Consider the following 15031-nt stretch of genomic DNA (forward strand, 5'->3'; position numbering starts at 1 on the left):
CTGAGTTTGGCTGTGCCTCCCAACCAGGGCTCGGTAGCGATGCCAGTTGAGCTACGAACACCACCGTGCTCAGCTGAGCCACACAAAGCCCAGAGATCCCAGCAGACAGTTCAGCACCATCACATCTGTAGGTGAGCCGTGCACCCACCTTGCTGTCGTAGTCTGAGGTGTTCACACAGGTGTGGATCACGTAGAGCAGCGAATCGACCAGCCCCTCGCAGGACCTCATCTGCTTCCGCGCCTCCTCCCCGGCGGAGCTCAGGTTCCTGAAGGTTGGGGTAACCAAGGAACATGGTGTAGGCAAGGACAGACAACCATTTATTAGACAGTTTGCAGAAGGTGTTGATGTAGCTGATTGGTAATTCATCGGTCAGTAACTCTTAGTGACTAACTTGGTAATTTTCTTATTTTTTAACAGAAAAAAAAAAGAACAATTGGAAAAGCTCCCTAAATGATGGAATCCTGTAATTTATAGAATAAAACAACTTGTCTGTTTTTAAAACTACAGTATGAAAAGGACCTGGACAACGTGACTAGTCTTTAAAAGGGAGTCTTCTAGAAGAGCAGATACCTCAGGCATCCTGTTGTATTGCGCAGAACGAGGGAAGTCTGGAATTTAATTTTATGATCATCGTCAAAGGAGGAGCTGTTCCATCCCGAGTGGGGCACTATCACAGTGTTTGTCAGCGTGGACAGAGCGTCTCTAATGATTGTCATCTTCACAGCATCACACGAAGACAAGTTCCAGAGAACCCCTTAGAAAAGATTTCCATTGCAGTAAAGTCAGTAGACACTTGGCAAACAAACATGAAGCAACATTCAAACTTAAAAGACATCACTTTAAATATGTGGTATGATTTTAGAGCAGGCAGAACTTGGAGAGCCAGCATCCAAAAAGGAGGAAAGCAATGTGGAACAGCAGAGGAGGGTATTGGGTTTTTTCCAATGATAAGAATGGCCTGCCCTGACATTCCTGCTCCCTCGCACTGTACGCCAGGAAATCAGGTACTGAAGAGCAGAGTGGATGTAAAAAATTTTCTTCCTGGAAACAACAGCAACAAGTCCAGAGCATGTTCCATTGACCTACCAGCCATATGGAACTGCCATCCATCTTTTATCCTTGGGCACAAATCCCTAGTTCCCTGCCCTGCACAATCTCTGTATGTTACATCCAGATACGGAGGTATGAGACCTGACATAAGTCACCAGCAGAACTGTATATGCAAACAATATGCTAAACACAGCATTGAATCCTCTTTTTCATCATAAAACACAGCATAAAGTTCATCCAAAGTCTCACCAGGTGCTGATCTTACTCAAAATACTTCCCTCACACACAGTATTTTCCTGATTGTGAGGTTGCACAGCCACACACACTCAGCAAACCCGGCCAGCAGCAGCTCCTCAACAGCCCCTCAACAGCTGCCCAAACCACTTGGGTTCCCCTTTGACTAGATCTTGAACATCCATTTCTTCAAAAATAAATTATGAGGGGAGCAGACAGCAAATGCTACAGGAGTTCACAAAAATGAAAGTTTATAAGACAGCAAAAGTTTTTAATACAGCCACACAAAAATAAGAATGACAAATCTTTGCATGAGACACCTCGTTGTCTTCTCTTGAGGGGGGCTAAGAGAAGCCCCTCTAATTAAAGGGCTCCATGGGAGAATACAGACATGAGGAGATTTACTGATTGATTTTGTCTTGATTTCTGGTTACAGGCAGCTGAAGTTCCTCCTGTGTCCCACAGGGGTTCCTAGAGCTCCTGCTCTCGGGGTTCAGCTCACACACAAGGGTAGTGCAGCCTTGCTACAGAGCTGGCTAAAGAGTGGATGTAAAAGGCACTTCCACAGAAATTAGTCCTGCAAAATTAGTCCTGTAAGACAATTTTCTGGATATGATTAAACTATGTACAAAACTACTCCCTAAAGAAAAAAGACCTACCAACAATGAATGCTGCACATTTTAAAGTGCTCGGGGATTCTTCATACTTTTAATACCACCACGGACCCATTTTAGAGCCATGTTAAAAGTATTATTTATGATTCTTAGTTGCAGCTCCTGTACAGCAAGACTTCAGTAACAAAAGAGAATTGATTATCAACTGGGAAATTGAAATATAATTTAAAGAAAAATACCCTCTGAAGTTGTTGTGCTGGATTTTATCACAAAAGTTCCTCCAAGAAGCCCATTACACTTGTGCAAATATTATCTTCTCCATGGGGATTAGCCTGGGAGCAAATCAGGGAGTCCCACTGAGTACCCAAGGCCAAACCTGCCCAGAGGCTGGACTCACACAGAGGCAGATCAGTTGAGTGATTAATGATTTATTTACTGAGTTCAGTATGCGAAGGCAAAAGCTCCCCCAGGACCCTCCGTCTCTTAATTGGGGAGAAGCCTTCAGCTGTTCACCCCGAAGCAGAGCTGTGTTACACAGCCCTTCAGCCTTCACCTTAAAATGAGGACACAACCTGATTATTTCTAGGTTCTTATTTTAAGATAATTAGGACCAAATTTAGTGCTTATTACAAATAAACCTGGAAGGTAAAGGCAGTTATAATCCGGGAGGTTTCCATTCAAAGACAAGGAAAGTGGTATTAGGAGCTGGTGGAATGCTGTATTAAGGTAACAGATTACAGGGTAGTTTGGGATGCCTCTTTGTTCCTCATGGTTGTGGAGGTACACTTAGAAACAAGTATTTAGCTGTTATGGAATCATCTGCCCAAGTCCAAAGAGACAGCCTGAGACCGCAGGTAGAGGGGATTTCCCAGAAGCTATTTTTCAACAGCCATTAACTGTGACTTCCATCACCGTGTAAGAGTGAACAACCCCCACACAAACAGCTCTGGACCAAGGACTGCTGAGGCCATTTACCCACCCCAGCAGATCCCTGCTGGCCCAAGCACCTCTGCATGTGGAAGGAGAGGAGTTTCTGCTCCCTGCTTAGGTGATACTCGAGTGTGTGTCAATCCAAGTGCTGGCTCCAGCTGCCCCGTGTCTGCCTGACAGCCACATCAGGAAAATCACACACACTGTGAGTGCTTGTCACTGCCTGGGGGAGGGAGGAGCCTCAGAGGAAGGACATGGTCCAGGAGGGATCAACCAGCTCACCTGTTACCAGCTCCTTGACCTCGGCATCCACCGACTTCCGCAGCAGCCGCAGGAGGGCCGGGATCCCTCCCACGTTCTTCATGGCTATTTTGTTCTCATCAGTAGACTTCCCATAAACCAGGTTCCTCAGTGCACCACAGGCATTCTTCTGAACCTCCAGCACTCTGTGATCCAGGAGATCTACCAGGTGCTTGATTCCTCCCAGCCTACAGACCTGGAAAGTAGAATGTCGGGACCATCAGCACCCACTATCTCACCCATCTCACTCCACAGATGTAAAAGCCTTTTGTTTTTATGGGAACCATAAATCCCATTCCACTTCCAGAAGAAACAGCTGCTAAACCTTCCTGACTTGACTGTTACATGGGACTGAAATTCCTGGGAAGCCCCCCACCATTGCAAAGACTGAGGGGCATTTTTAGTCACTTGCTCTGTTCAGAGAGTTGTTACTGCTTTGTTTCCCAGCAATGCAGTTTTTAAAGTAATTTCCTATATCTCTGAAAATTTTTTTAGGGAATATGAGAAATAAGTGCTGATTATCACAGTGATCGTCACCAGAACATCAAAACCACCACTACCTCTTCATCTGCCTCCCAGCAATAGTGAATTATGTTGGGCTATCTTCTTATAAAAGTTGCACCAGTATTTTATTAATATAAACAAAATTTATACTGAAAAGAACAGATACATACACACATAGAATGTGAATGAAAAAGCAAATTCCTTCAGACTAACAGCTCACAGCTGCTCTGCAAAAAGAGCAGCTCTTCAAGTGCAAAGTTTCTAGAAATTTCAACAATACTCTTAATATTCACCCAGATGTATCCCTCCCCCACATCATAGTGACATAAACACTGTCCTCTATGTATTTCTACGATTAGATTCCTTTCCTTTGCCTGACAGATCACTCGTTCCCTTAAAACACTGATCAAAAACAGTGAAAGCCTTCTAGAGCTCCTGGTTGTTCTAGTCTCCGGTCATCACCTGGTTACACAAAGCCAGGTTCTGGCAAACAAACTTTACAGTTCTGCTGGATTACACGACCTTGAGGTAAAAGATTTCTATAGAATTCCCATGCAGCTCTTATGATGGGAAAAATTTGTGTTTGTGTATGTGTGTAACGACACATCTGCAGGTACTGCAATATTAGCATCCTTGTGGCACAGCCAGAAACACGAGGTCACAAACACCGTGTTGTGCTGAAACCCACGAGCAGAGGCAAGGCCTGGTGTGCTTCCCCCGTGCCAGGGGCACAGGCAGCACCTACCTCTGTTTGGCCCCTGCTGTCCCAAAGCACAGGTGCTGCAGGAGCACAGCACCTACCTCTGTTTGGCCCCTGCTGTCCCAAAGCACAGGTGCTGCAGGAGCACAGCACATACCTCTGTTTGGCCCCTGCTGTCCCAAAGCACAGGTGCTGCAGGAGCACAGCACATACCTCTGTTTGGCCCCTGCTGTCCCAAAGCACAGGTGCTGCAGGAGCACAGCACATACCTCTGTTTGGCCCCTGCTGTCCCAAAGCACAGGTGCTGCAGGAGCACAGCACATACCTCTGTTTTGACCCTGTTGTCCCAAAGTACAGGTGCTGCAGGAGCACAGCACATACCTCTGTTTTGACCCTGTTGTCCCCAAAGCACAGGTGCTGCAGGAGCACAGCACATACCTCTGTTTTGACCCTGTTGTCCCCGAAGCACAGGTGCTGCAGGTAGGCGGCGGCGTTGGCCTGCACCGACGGGAACTGGTGCTGCAGCATGTGGATCACCTCGGGCAGCTCCGGATCCCGCCACGCAAACTCCCTGCACGGAGAGCACAGTGCAGAGAAGGCATTACTCCCAAACACAGGGTGTTTACTAAATGCAAGAACATCTTGTCAACAATTCCAGTTTTGTTCTGGAGTACCAGGGCGAGGAGGAAAACCAGGCACATTGGGATAATGAGTCACATCACCTTTTAGTCTTCTAACTGGACAGGGACACTATATCCGTGGAGCTTCACTTGGCTTGTGGACCACACAGATACAGTATACACTAAAGTTACACCAACTCAAATGCTTCAACCTACATAAATATCCCAAAAATTAATTATATAATGCATCTCTTCCACAACATTTTTCTGTCGGTGCTCAATGCTCTTCCTAAGCTGAAGCCAATTAAAACCTGCACACCCTGAAATGTCATCGGCAGGATCAGGTGCAAGAAGTTTGTTTGATCTGAGTTATTCAGGGACTGTAAATTTAAAATTATTAAAATAAAATACCCTTCATTTAACCACCATGATTTTGTGCAGACCAATCCTAGAAAAGTCATGAAACACACCCATGTCCAATTCACAGATATAGAAATATTGTCATTAACAGTTGCTGGGCAATCTGCCTTCTGTAAAGGAGGACTGGGGGGTGATGAAGTAGTATCTCAAGTTTTCCCATGCTCAAAAATCCAAGTAAATAAGAAAAAAAAGAGCCAAATATGTTCCAAGAACAGTATCTGGGGAGTTGTTCCAAGGCTAATGTTGGCCTGGCAAGTGAAGTCTTCCCAAGACTCACCCAAAGAGGAAGCTCAGTTCTGTGCCCACTTTGAAGTGCTCAACAACTCCGAGGTTTATTTCTCCATACTAATGATAGGAAAACCTTAGGGAAAGCTGCCTTTCTAGTAAAACTAGTAAAAAGCTTTCCCTCTCATTCCAGAGCGGTGCTTCCCAACAGCCCACTCTGGGGCTGTGTAACCCACTCCTCTGGCCCCTGGCACAGCACCATATGCACATAGGAAACTGGAACAGATTAAATGGAAGCTATTCCACTGGGAGATTACAAGCTAAGAAGGTGCATCAGCAGTGACAACTGAGTCAGAATTTCTTTAAAGTTCCTTGCTATGAATGTGAAGCACCCCTGTTATAAGTAACTCTTCCTGCCACATGCCAGAGCAGTCAGCCAGCAAGTTTTTACTTAGAGCTAGGATTATCCTATTGACATCATTTGGATGAATGTACCACTCAGTTGAATGAAATTAATCCAGTCTCTCAATATCTATTAAAATAATTAAATATATTAATTTCCACCAATAAATAGAATAACAAAATCCATTAAAGCAGTGCTTTTATTGTCAAGATGGCAGGACAGGCCAAGGCTGGAGGAAGTGCCCAGTGCTACAAAGTGCTGCAGGCAGGACCAGGGATTCAGTGTGAGGCTCCCTCTCACCATCTCTGCTCCAGGTTTCCCTGGTACCCAGAGTGCCCCTAGGACAGCCCCCAAGGCATAGCTGAGCCCAGCTCCTGCAGGAGCAGCTGCCCCACTTCCTGCTCCCTCTGAGCCAGCAGGATGTGCAATGTGCTTCCACAGCCAAGGATTGCCTGGAAGCTGCCTCAGTGACCAGCAATCTGAGGAGGGACCAGAATTCCTACCAATCCCAAACCCACACTGAACATACACAATGCCATAAATCCCTCCAAGCTGTGCATGGCCTGGGCTTTGATACCCCCAGGTTCAAATACAAGGTTTCAGTGCACAGTGTCTATAGTAAATGGCAATGACAACATTACCCTTGTCAGTGGCCCACACTGTGCACAGACATTTCCAACAACAAAGCAGTAATCATTTAAAAAATACACGTGTTCACTTTCAAAATGCCACATTTATAAATGATTTCTAAACTTACTTTGTTTTGAAATTTAAGCAGGCTGCTCATGAAAAATTCATTCAAATAAATTAGGTCTGTACTTTTGAATTTTCAAGCCCCAATTCTCATTCATATAATGAGAAAACTCACCACAGTATTACAGGTTACTCTGTAGACTTACTAAAAATATAGTGGAGTAATTTGTTACTATTTCCTGTAAAAAATTTGTTACTATTTCCTGTAATAACTTCTCCATGAAAATAAGCATGGAAGAAAAATGTAATAACAAAATGCGTAACAGCTGCTCTTTCTGACTGCAAGGGGCAGCCCGCGTTTGTTATTTTGGCTATGTAGGCACAGATCTGAGTCGCTAAACGAGTCGTGATGGACTGAGCCACGGAGAACTGCAGCGAGGGGTGCCAGGCGTGCAGCGAGACTTGCCTGGGGTCCTTGTGGATGCTGTCGATGGAGGGGGAGCGCGTGGTGCCGCGTCGGGCGCGGGCAGGGCGCGGCCGTAGCCGGGCTCGGGCAGCCGGAACGGCACCGCCCGCAGCGGCTCCGCGAACGCCGCGGGCAGCCCGTAGTTGTTTCTTTGGTATGTGAGGGTGCTACGCTGGCTGGAGGAGCGCTGCAGGTTGCCCACGCCTAGGACAGAACAGTGTCAAAACCAACCAGGTAACAAAGCTCTGCTGAACAGAAGGGGCCACACCTAGTTACCAGTGCAAGCAATAAAACATCGGCCTTGAAAACGTGCACAGTTCCACATGGGAAGCTGCCGTCAGATTTCAGGGAGCAATTCCTCAGCGTCCCAGGGAAGGTGGAGAGGTTAATTACAAAATGAGAAGTTTGGTGGGATCAGGCTTGTGCCTCAGCTTGCCTCAACAAGTATTTAAAGTGCCAACAAGCAGAAATCGGGGTGAAAAGTGTTTTCAAAGTTTATAACATCAATTCACCAACTACACCAAAAAGGAAAAGTAAACAAAAATTTACATTGTTTATTGTTTATGCTATATAATAATATAATAGATACTTTGCTTTTCCCAACTACACATACGTTTTCCCTAACAAAAGGTAACAAGAGGATGAAGATGAAGCCAGGCAGTTCAGGAACAGGAAAACGCATCTCCCTGACTGAACAGAGCTGTTGTTGTGGCTTTTGTTCTTCCAAGGTAAGTGGTATTAAGTAGACAAGGAAAAAAAGAATTCCGATTTCTAGTTATATTTCCTCATTGGCACATTCTGACAAACTCCATTTACTATAGGTTGTAGAAAGCAGGAGAACTGCAAAAACTGGTGCCTCATTCAGCACTTCATTCTCTTGGTATTAGCAAGCATTAAAAAGCCATTTTCAAGTGTGTGAAAACATGACATGAATTGGCCAGTTCTCTGTAGTTTTTTCTGGAGTTACTTAATTAATTCACTCTAATATTTTGAGAGTTTTTTGAAATCACTATATAAATTATTAAAGAACCTTAAAGAACAAACTGCACTGCAACATACATTACATTTCTCCCTGCAGAAAATAAATCCTAGTACTAAACTAATGCCTGTGCTCTTCATAATACAAGAGCAGCAATTCTGTGAGGTACTAGAGGAATATCTCAGTTTCCACAGACAATCCTCAGCTGCAGCATTTACCATTATCCTTTGCTGAGAAGTTGGGTAGAACAGTATTTTTACTGTGAAAGATGCGGTAGGTAATTTTAGTGGCAAGCTCTCATTTCACTGTATTGATGAATAAAAAACTGATGCACCAACTCAATTCATAAGAGAGTGATGCACAGGGAATGCAAGAGGAAGCAATAAATCCTGTGTGTCATGAAATACGCTTATCTCAGATGTACCTGAGCGTGCGATATCAAACAGAACACGCTCTGACCCCGGGCTGGCACTGATAGATGGCCCCAGGCATTCCCCGCAAACATCGCCAAAGCCTTTTAATTCCCGCTGGTTATTTTAAGTCCTTCAAACCTGGCTTTATCTCCATTAATTGATCCCCTCTAGTTCTTCCTTTGCACTGGCATTACCTATCTGAGCCCTGCTCTCCTCTATCCCCGTGTGCCGGGACGCGGGGCTCGGGCAGAGCCCGTGGCCGTCACCCACCGGAGCCGGTGCGGAACAGGGCGGCCTGGGAGCCGTGGTGCAGCTCGACGGTGCCGTGGTTGGGGCTGCGGAACACGGGGCTGTAGAACGTCCTGCCCTCGTAGATGGGGGTGATGTGCATGTCCGGGGACACCGCCGGGCGCAGCTCCTGCCCCAGCTGGCTGTGCTGGCTCGCGTACGAGCTCCTCAGGCCTGCAACCAAGCACAGGGAAACATCGGCATGGCCCCTCTCCAACCCAAAAGAATCCAGCTGGCAGGACTGAATCTTTCTTCCTTCACCAAGAAAAGGTGTTGGTTATATCTACAGTCACAAAGATTTATTCATTACTTTTTTGCCATTATTAAATGGCCCATACTGAAAGACTCACTGACAAAGCAGCATTTCTTTGACAAAAAGACACTGACAACTTGAAGTTTTCCAACTCATTTTTTTGGTAGCATATACAGTTGAAAGTCTAAACCATTTTACATGATTTGGAATAAAAGCTGAGTCAGCACGTGCAGTGCGCAGGTTCAGCAATGACAGGGTAAGTGTGGACCTGACAGAAATCCCATTGTGACAGAGGGCACAGGGCACAGCCTCGAGGGGGTTGTAATCCTGAAAGTGAACAGTCCAAAGCAGTAAGAGCAAACATCTGCTCAGTAGTGGCGGCAGAGATGTAAGCACATGGAGAAAAGTCTTTATAAAGGTTTAAATGGCCTGTGATGTGAGTATATACACATAGCTATGCTGCAGCTGGGTTAGATTTTTGTTTTCACCTTGCTATATATTAGTATTTCATGCAATGTATACATACAAATGTATACAGCTTTGTCTGTGTTGGCATTACCACTGCAGGCACTAAAGCTCTGGCAGCTATCAAAGTAACAGAACATGCAAAGTGAACTTTGCAAGGGTGACAAAATGACGGAGATTACAGAACAACTTCAAAAGTACAATGGAGCAGTGATGGATAACCAAATGTATCCTGCATTGGAGTGCTTCCCCCCAAATCACACACCTGCTCTGCCACAGTGTCTGCAAGGGAACCTTTGGGCCATCACTAAGAAAACACATCTACAGGTGATGAGAACAGGCAAAGGGGACAGCTGGGCCCACAGCTCCAGGTGACAGTGCCACCTCCTGGGAAGACACTCACCTCTAACCGTTCTCCCAGAACATGCACCCCATGGAAATGGAGACTGCAAGCACAGAAGGAAGAGAGGAGCTGATCACATATCCATCCTCTCCTCCTGCTTACATAGCAGGGAAGAGCTCTGGGTTATACTGAAGGCTGCCACAGCACTAACCTTTCCCACTTCCAAACTTCCTCTCAGAAAACTGATCATCTACAAATTTGAGTTTCAGATTTCGGGTGTTATATTGAACTGCTCCCTCTAAAGGAACATGAAAACTAATTTATTCTAGACAATGTAGGAGTTTTTTAATAATACTAAGGGATTCTTACTCAGTTTGTAACACAAAGCACAGGGAAGTTAGGGTATTTCAAGTTTTCTGCAAAGATTACAGTTCAGATGGCTATAGAAGAAGATGCTCTCTCAGCTTGACTACCATGTTGCTAATTACTTCCTTCATTCTGAAAACATCACATTTAAAGTGTCTGTTTCTGAATTACTGATTCATTATCCCGATAACTATTTTTCTAAAGATCTATCAGTTCACCTGTTCAGACAAGGTGATATTCCCAAGTAGTGGTATTTGTAAAGTACCTTGTTAATATTTCGAAAGTGCAAGATTGCTGTTACACCAGAAATGATGCAGTCCTAGCCTGCACACATTTACACTACTGAACAGCCTTTCCCATCAAACTCATTCCCACCCTCTTATCAAACTGGCAATTATTATGCCTTGCAAACAGAGGTGAGGGACAAGATACAACTTTTGCTGAGGAATGAGAGCATTTTGGAGTTTCCTGCAGTGTGACAGTTTAAAAGAAAAAACAGACATTGCCATTCGTTCAAAAGGGCACATGACTGGAAAATCACCTTATCTGTGCTCATTCAGATGAGGGTCAGAACCAAACCGGTAACACACACACACACAACTTAAAATGTAGAGTAATTGCATCTCTATAAGGATTGCCTCTCAGATTAATAGATTCTACCTTTTAGGGCTTTATTTTAAGCTATTATTAAAATGGTTATCCTATATTTAACTTGAAGTATGAGATAGTCAAGAAATATTAGTGGAAAATAAGACTAATATTCAGCAGTACTAAGTTACATATTTTAAGAACTAGACGTAACACTAGTTCTAGGTTAGTATCTCTTACTTCATGTACAGCCTGCACACACATTTAAATGTACTTTATCTTTGAAAATGCTGACATGCCTCTGGAAGACTGACAATTTCACTCAGCAACTTAAATAATCGGATTTAATTCAATGCCTGGCCAGCAATTAGTAATCATAGAGAAAGCCAGTATTCAGGGGGAACTTGTGATTGATACAGTGTTTGACAGCAGTATTTACAACCGATTTGACACATCCACCGCAGTTATGTCCCAGCGCTACAACGTTTCCCCCCCCACACCCGGGTTTTGTACAGCTGTGATTTGTGCTGAGTTTTACCCGTGCCTGTACCTGTCACTCACCTGTGAGGCTGTCGGGCCGCGGGGGGACCATCCTCTCATAGATTTCATACTGCTGTCCGTACTGCTCAACGTCATGGATTGTCCTCTGCAGCGTCGTTCCCAAGTGCTGCGGAACCGCCGTCATGCCGGAGCGCTTCGGGGAGGAGGATCCCAGCTGAGTTTGGGACGGAGAACCCACTCTGGTTTGCACGTCGGCGAGGGCCAGAGGAGAGCCCACTCTGCCCGCGGTCTGGTACTGGGAGGCGCCGCCGTTGGGGTTTGCCTGGCGGGCCGTGAGCGAGCCGACGCGCCGCACGGCCGAGGGGGACGCGGGCCTGTGCGCGGCGTACGGGGACGCTGCCCGCTGCACGGGCAGGGTGGTGGAGGAGTACCCGTGGGAAGCCAGGGATCTCTGCTCGGCCACGCCGGGAGAACCGTACCCGCTCCCCAGGGACGTCCGCAGCGACCCCCGCGACGGGGACACGCCGGTGCTGACCACGTAGGAGGGAGACTGTGCCCTGGATGGGACCGAGCTGACCCGCCTCATGACTCGGTTGGTAGCAGTATTTACTGAAGGCTGTTTGAAAACAAGAACATTGATGAGTTTCATAAAATCCCACTGTGTTCTCCTGTAAAACAGACAAGTCAGCAAGAAATGCACACAATTTAGTGGTATATACAGGCAGCGGGAGAGTAGCTTTAACCCTAAACAACATCCCTTCAAGGTTTCCTGTAACTTTTTTTCTAACCAGTGTTTCATAGTATATAAAATAGCAATTTAACATTAAAAACCTATCTGTTCTTCATTCTCATTTGGCTTCTTATGCTACTGTGCACCTACGCTTTCCTTCCCCACAACTTGACCACTTTGGAAACCCATGAGCAGTAATGTGGAGTTCTGATATAAGCTCATAAAGTTCTGACAACTACTGTCTTACTATCACTCCATTTACTGAAAAAGGAGGGAAAAAGCCAGAAACATCAGAAGGTACAGGAACGTAAGCACCACCTTCCTTTAAGCACTAAGTGTACGTACAGACAAATTCCAGGAGGTTTTCCGCACTCTCACAATGAATTCTGGGTGAGAGGTACCTTTTGATACCCTGTCAGCAGTGTGTACTCTGCAGTCAGGAGTCCTCGCAAGTGTTACCTCATTTCAGCTCGATGAATGACCCAAATCACACATGTGCTGATCCCAGCAAACAAGCCTGTCTGCCACAAGCCATTTTGGCTTTTTAACCCGTGAAAGCGTTAAACAAAACTGTCATTTCACATCATTAACTCCAGCCCCCCCAAAGGGAGGCCCAGCTATGAGCTACTGTCTCTGACCCCAGTGGAGCCCGTGCACAGCCAGAGGAGCAGTGACTGGTCAGGGTACCTGGACTGACGTCTGCCCTTCAGCGCGGGAGCTCCTCACCACATGGTTGTTGGTGGGTCCAACGAGGGAATGCTGCTGTCTGAGCTCTGACTTGCTCAAGTTTTGGCTGTTATGGAAACTGCTTATTTCCTGGTAACCACTGTCAGAATAAGAATTCATTTGTGTTGAACTCCTTGAGTTACCTACAGACCCTGTAGATATGAAGCCAGCATAAGAATAAAAGCATTGATAACTTCACAAAGTCCTATATAAATTAATTATTTGTTGCATTCATAACTATTACATTTTTATACCATCACTACAGAAATGTATTCCAATATTTAAAATGCACACAACAGACCCTCACTTTCATGGAGAGATGTCTGCTCTGGTGAGTAGAGGGTGCCTTGCTCTGCTTCTGTTCTAATGTCATAAGCATTGGTGTGGACACCCTCTGACACCTGGGGTTTGCTTACACCGGTGGGCGGAGGATCTGAAAGAACAAATTAATTAGATAAATCCAATGTTTCACATGCAAGTTTCCTGCAAACTCAACCACCATAATTTACTCACACACACTAACAAAGGACTTACTCCCAACAGAAACAGTTTACTGGCAGACAGGTGTCATCTCCCAGACTCAATAAAAAGAATGTTAATATGAATATCTGAGAATTTGGTTTCCTTGAAGTTTTGATGTAGTTGTAGAATTCTAATTTTTCAAATAATATGTTCCAACCCATTTTAATGATAAATGAATTGATTACCTAGTATGTCTACTCTGTTGAGTAGAAACACTGTGCAACTGTGCTGCAGTGCCCAGAGGACAGCTACCCTTGTCTTAAGGGCCTGTAATCAACATCTCCGGATGCAAAAGGCTGAGTTCAATTTTTATCCCTGTTTGTGTACTATCAACAGCAGTTGTTGCTGACTTTATATACTTTTTACTTCATATACTACTATCTAAATATTTGCTTCTCAGCAAGTTGAGCTAACTTCAGTTCTAAGAATGTCAGCTGAACTGTACAGACAAAGGACAGTGCCATAAGGAAAAACAAAGGAGACACAGCAATGGTCTTATGAAGAAAGGAAAAAGTCAAACAGAGTCTAGGGGAAAAAAAGGACAAAGATGACGACACTGAATCAACATTTATTTTGACAGAAATATTAAGCATTCAATTGCCATCATGTTACACAGGCAGCAGAATCACAGAATCATTGGAGTTGGAAAAGCCCTCTGAGCCCATCGAGCCCAACCCCTCCCCAGCACTGCCAAGGCCACCCCTAACCCATGTCCCTAGGGGCTCCATCCACACAGGTTAAATGCCTCCAGGGATGGGGACTCCAGCACTGCCCTGGGCAGCTGTGCCAGGACTGGACAGCCCTTTCCAGGAGGGAATTTTCCCAATATCCAATCTGAACCTCCCTGAGGAAGTGGAATAGGCAATGGAGGTTATGTTTAAAGGTAACACCAGAAATGTAAATTCTCGCTGCAGAAATTCCTGAACGAGCCCAGAGTGAACCCAAAGGAAACATGCTGAGGAGCACCAGCCCAGTGCCAAGGGCTGCTTGGTGCCAGGAGCTGTGGGCTCTGGGCAGCAACTCCTGCTGCACAGAAATCCTCTGGGTTTTACAGTAGCTGGACACAAAGTGCTGGTGTCTTGCTATCTGCACAAGGAGCCATAACGTACCATACATTCTAAAAAGTTATTCAGTAATTGCTACTATGAGAAATGTTTGAACACTATTTGAATTAAAAAAAAATATTTAAAAAAAATCAATCAATCTTAGAAATTCTAGGCAGTCAGCGCAGTTATTTATCAGTAGTATCATTCTTAGGTCAAAACCAGCTTATAAAATACTCTTACTACAATAACAGTATTACGACCAAATTTAATTAAGATTTAATAAGATGTGTTACTATACTTCCCTTAGCTCAATCATCAGTATGCCTAGAAACAATGCAGAGAACCAACACCTCAGAACTCTCTTCACAGCCTGTTACACCAGCTCAACACCAGAGGGTAACAGCCACCAGTGGGTATTTCGTGTCCTTCGGAACAAAACACTTGGGGGACATTTACATCAGAATTACATCCAACTTCAATACTTTAATCTTCAATCTTTTTTGTTTCACTAATACAAGGCCCTGTTATTTCAGTTCCTGGATATCATATGATACTAAATCAATGTCAGACTGACAAATAATCAGTTTGGGGAGAGATATCCAGGAAGAATAAGGTCCAATTGTGCCACGCAGTGCAGATGTTCCTCAGACA

General features: G+C 45.0%; 1 protein-coding gene across 1 annotated transcript in view; it reads right to left on the reverse strand.

Annotated features, from left to right (window-relative positions):
- Positions 1-15031, reverse strand: part of PKP4 (plakophilin 4) — a 45825-nt gene that overhangs the window by 9552 nt on the left and 21242 nt on the right. Inside the window, 10 exon segments of the mRNA XM_029962175.1 lie at positions 149-266; positions 572-755; positions 3112-3325; positions 4772-4900; positions 7157-7207; positions 7210-7364; positions 8823-9014; positions 11417-11972; positions 12774-12964; positions 13120-13245. Of these exon segments, the coding sequence (XP_029818035.1) occupies positions 149-266; positions 572-755; positions 3112-3325; positions 4772-4900; positions 7157-7207; positions 7210-7364; positions 8823-9014; positions 11417-11972; positions 12774-12964; positions 13120-13245 (1916 nt within the window).

This window comes from Manacus vitellinus, unplaced genomic scaffold, assembly GCF_001715985.3.
Source record: "Manacus vitellinus isolate BGI_N305 unplaced genomic scaffold, ASM171598v3 scaffold_43_pilon, whole genome shotgun sequence".
Lineage (NCBI taxonomy): Eukaryota > Metazoa > Chordata > Aves > Passeriformes > Pipridae > Manacus > Manacus vitellinus.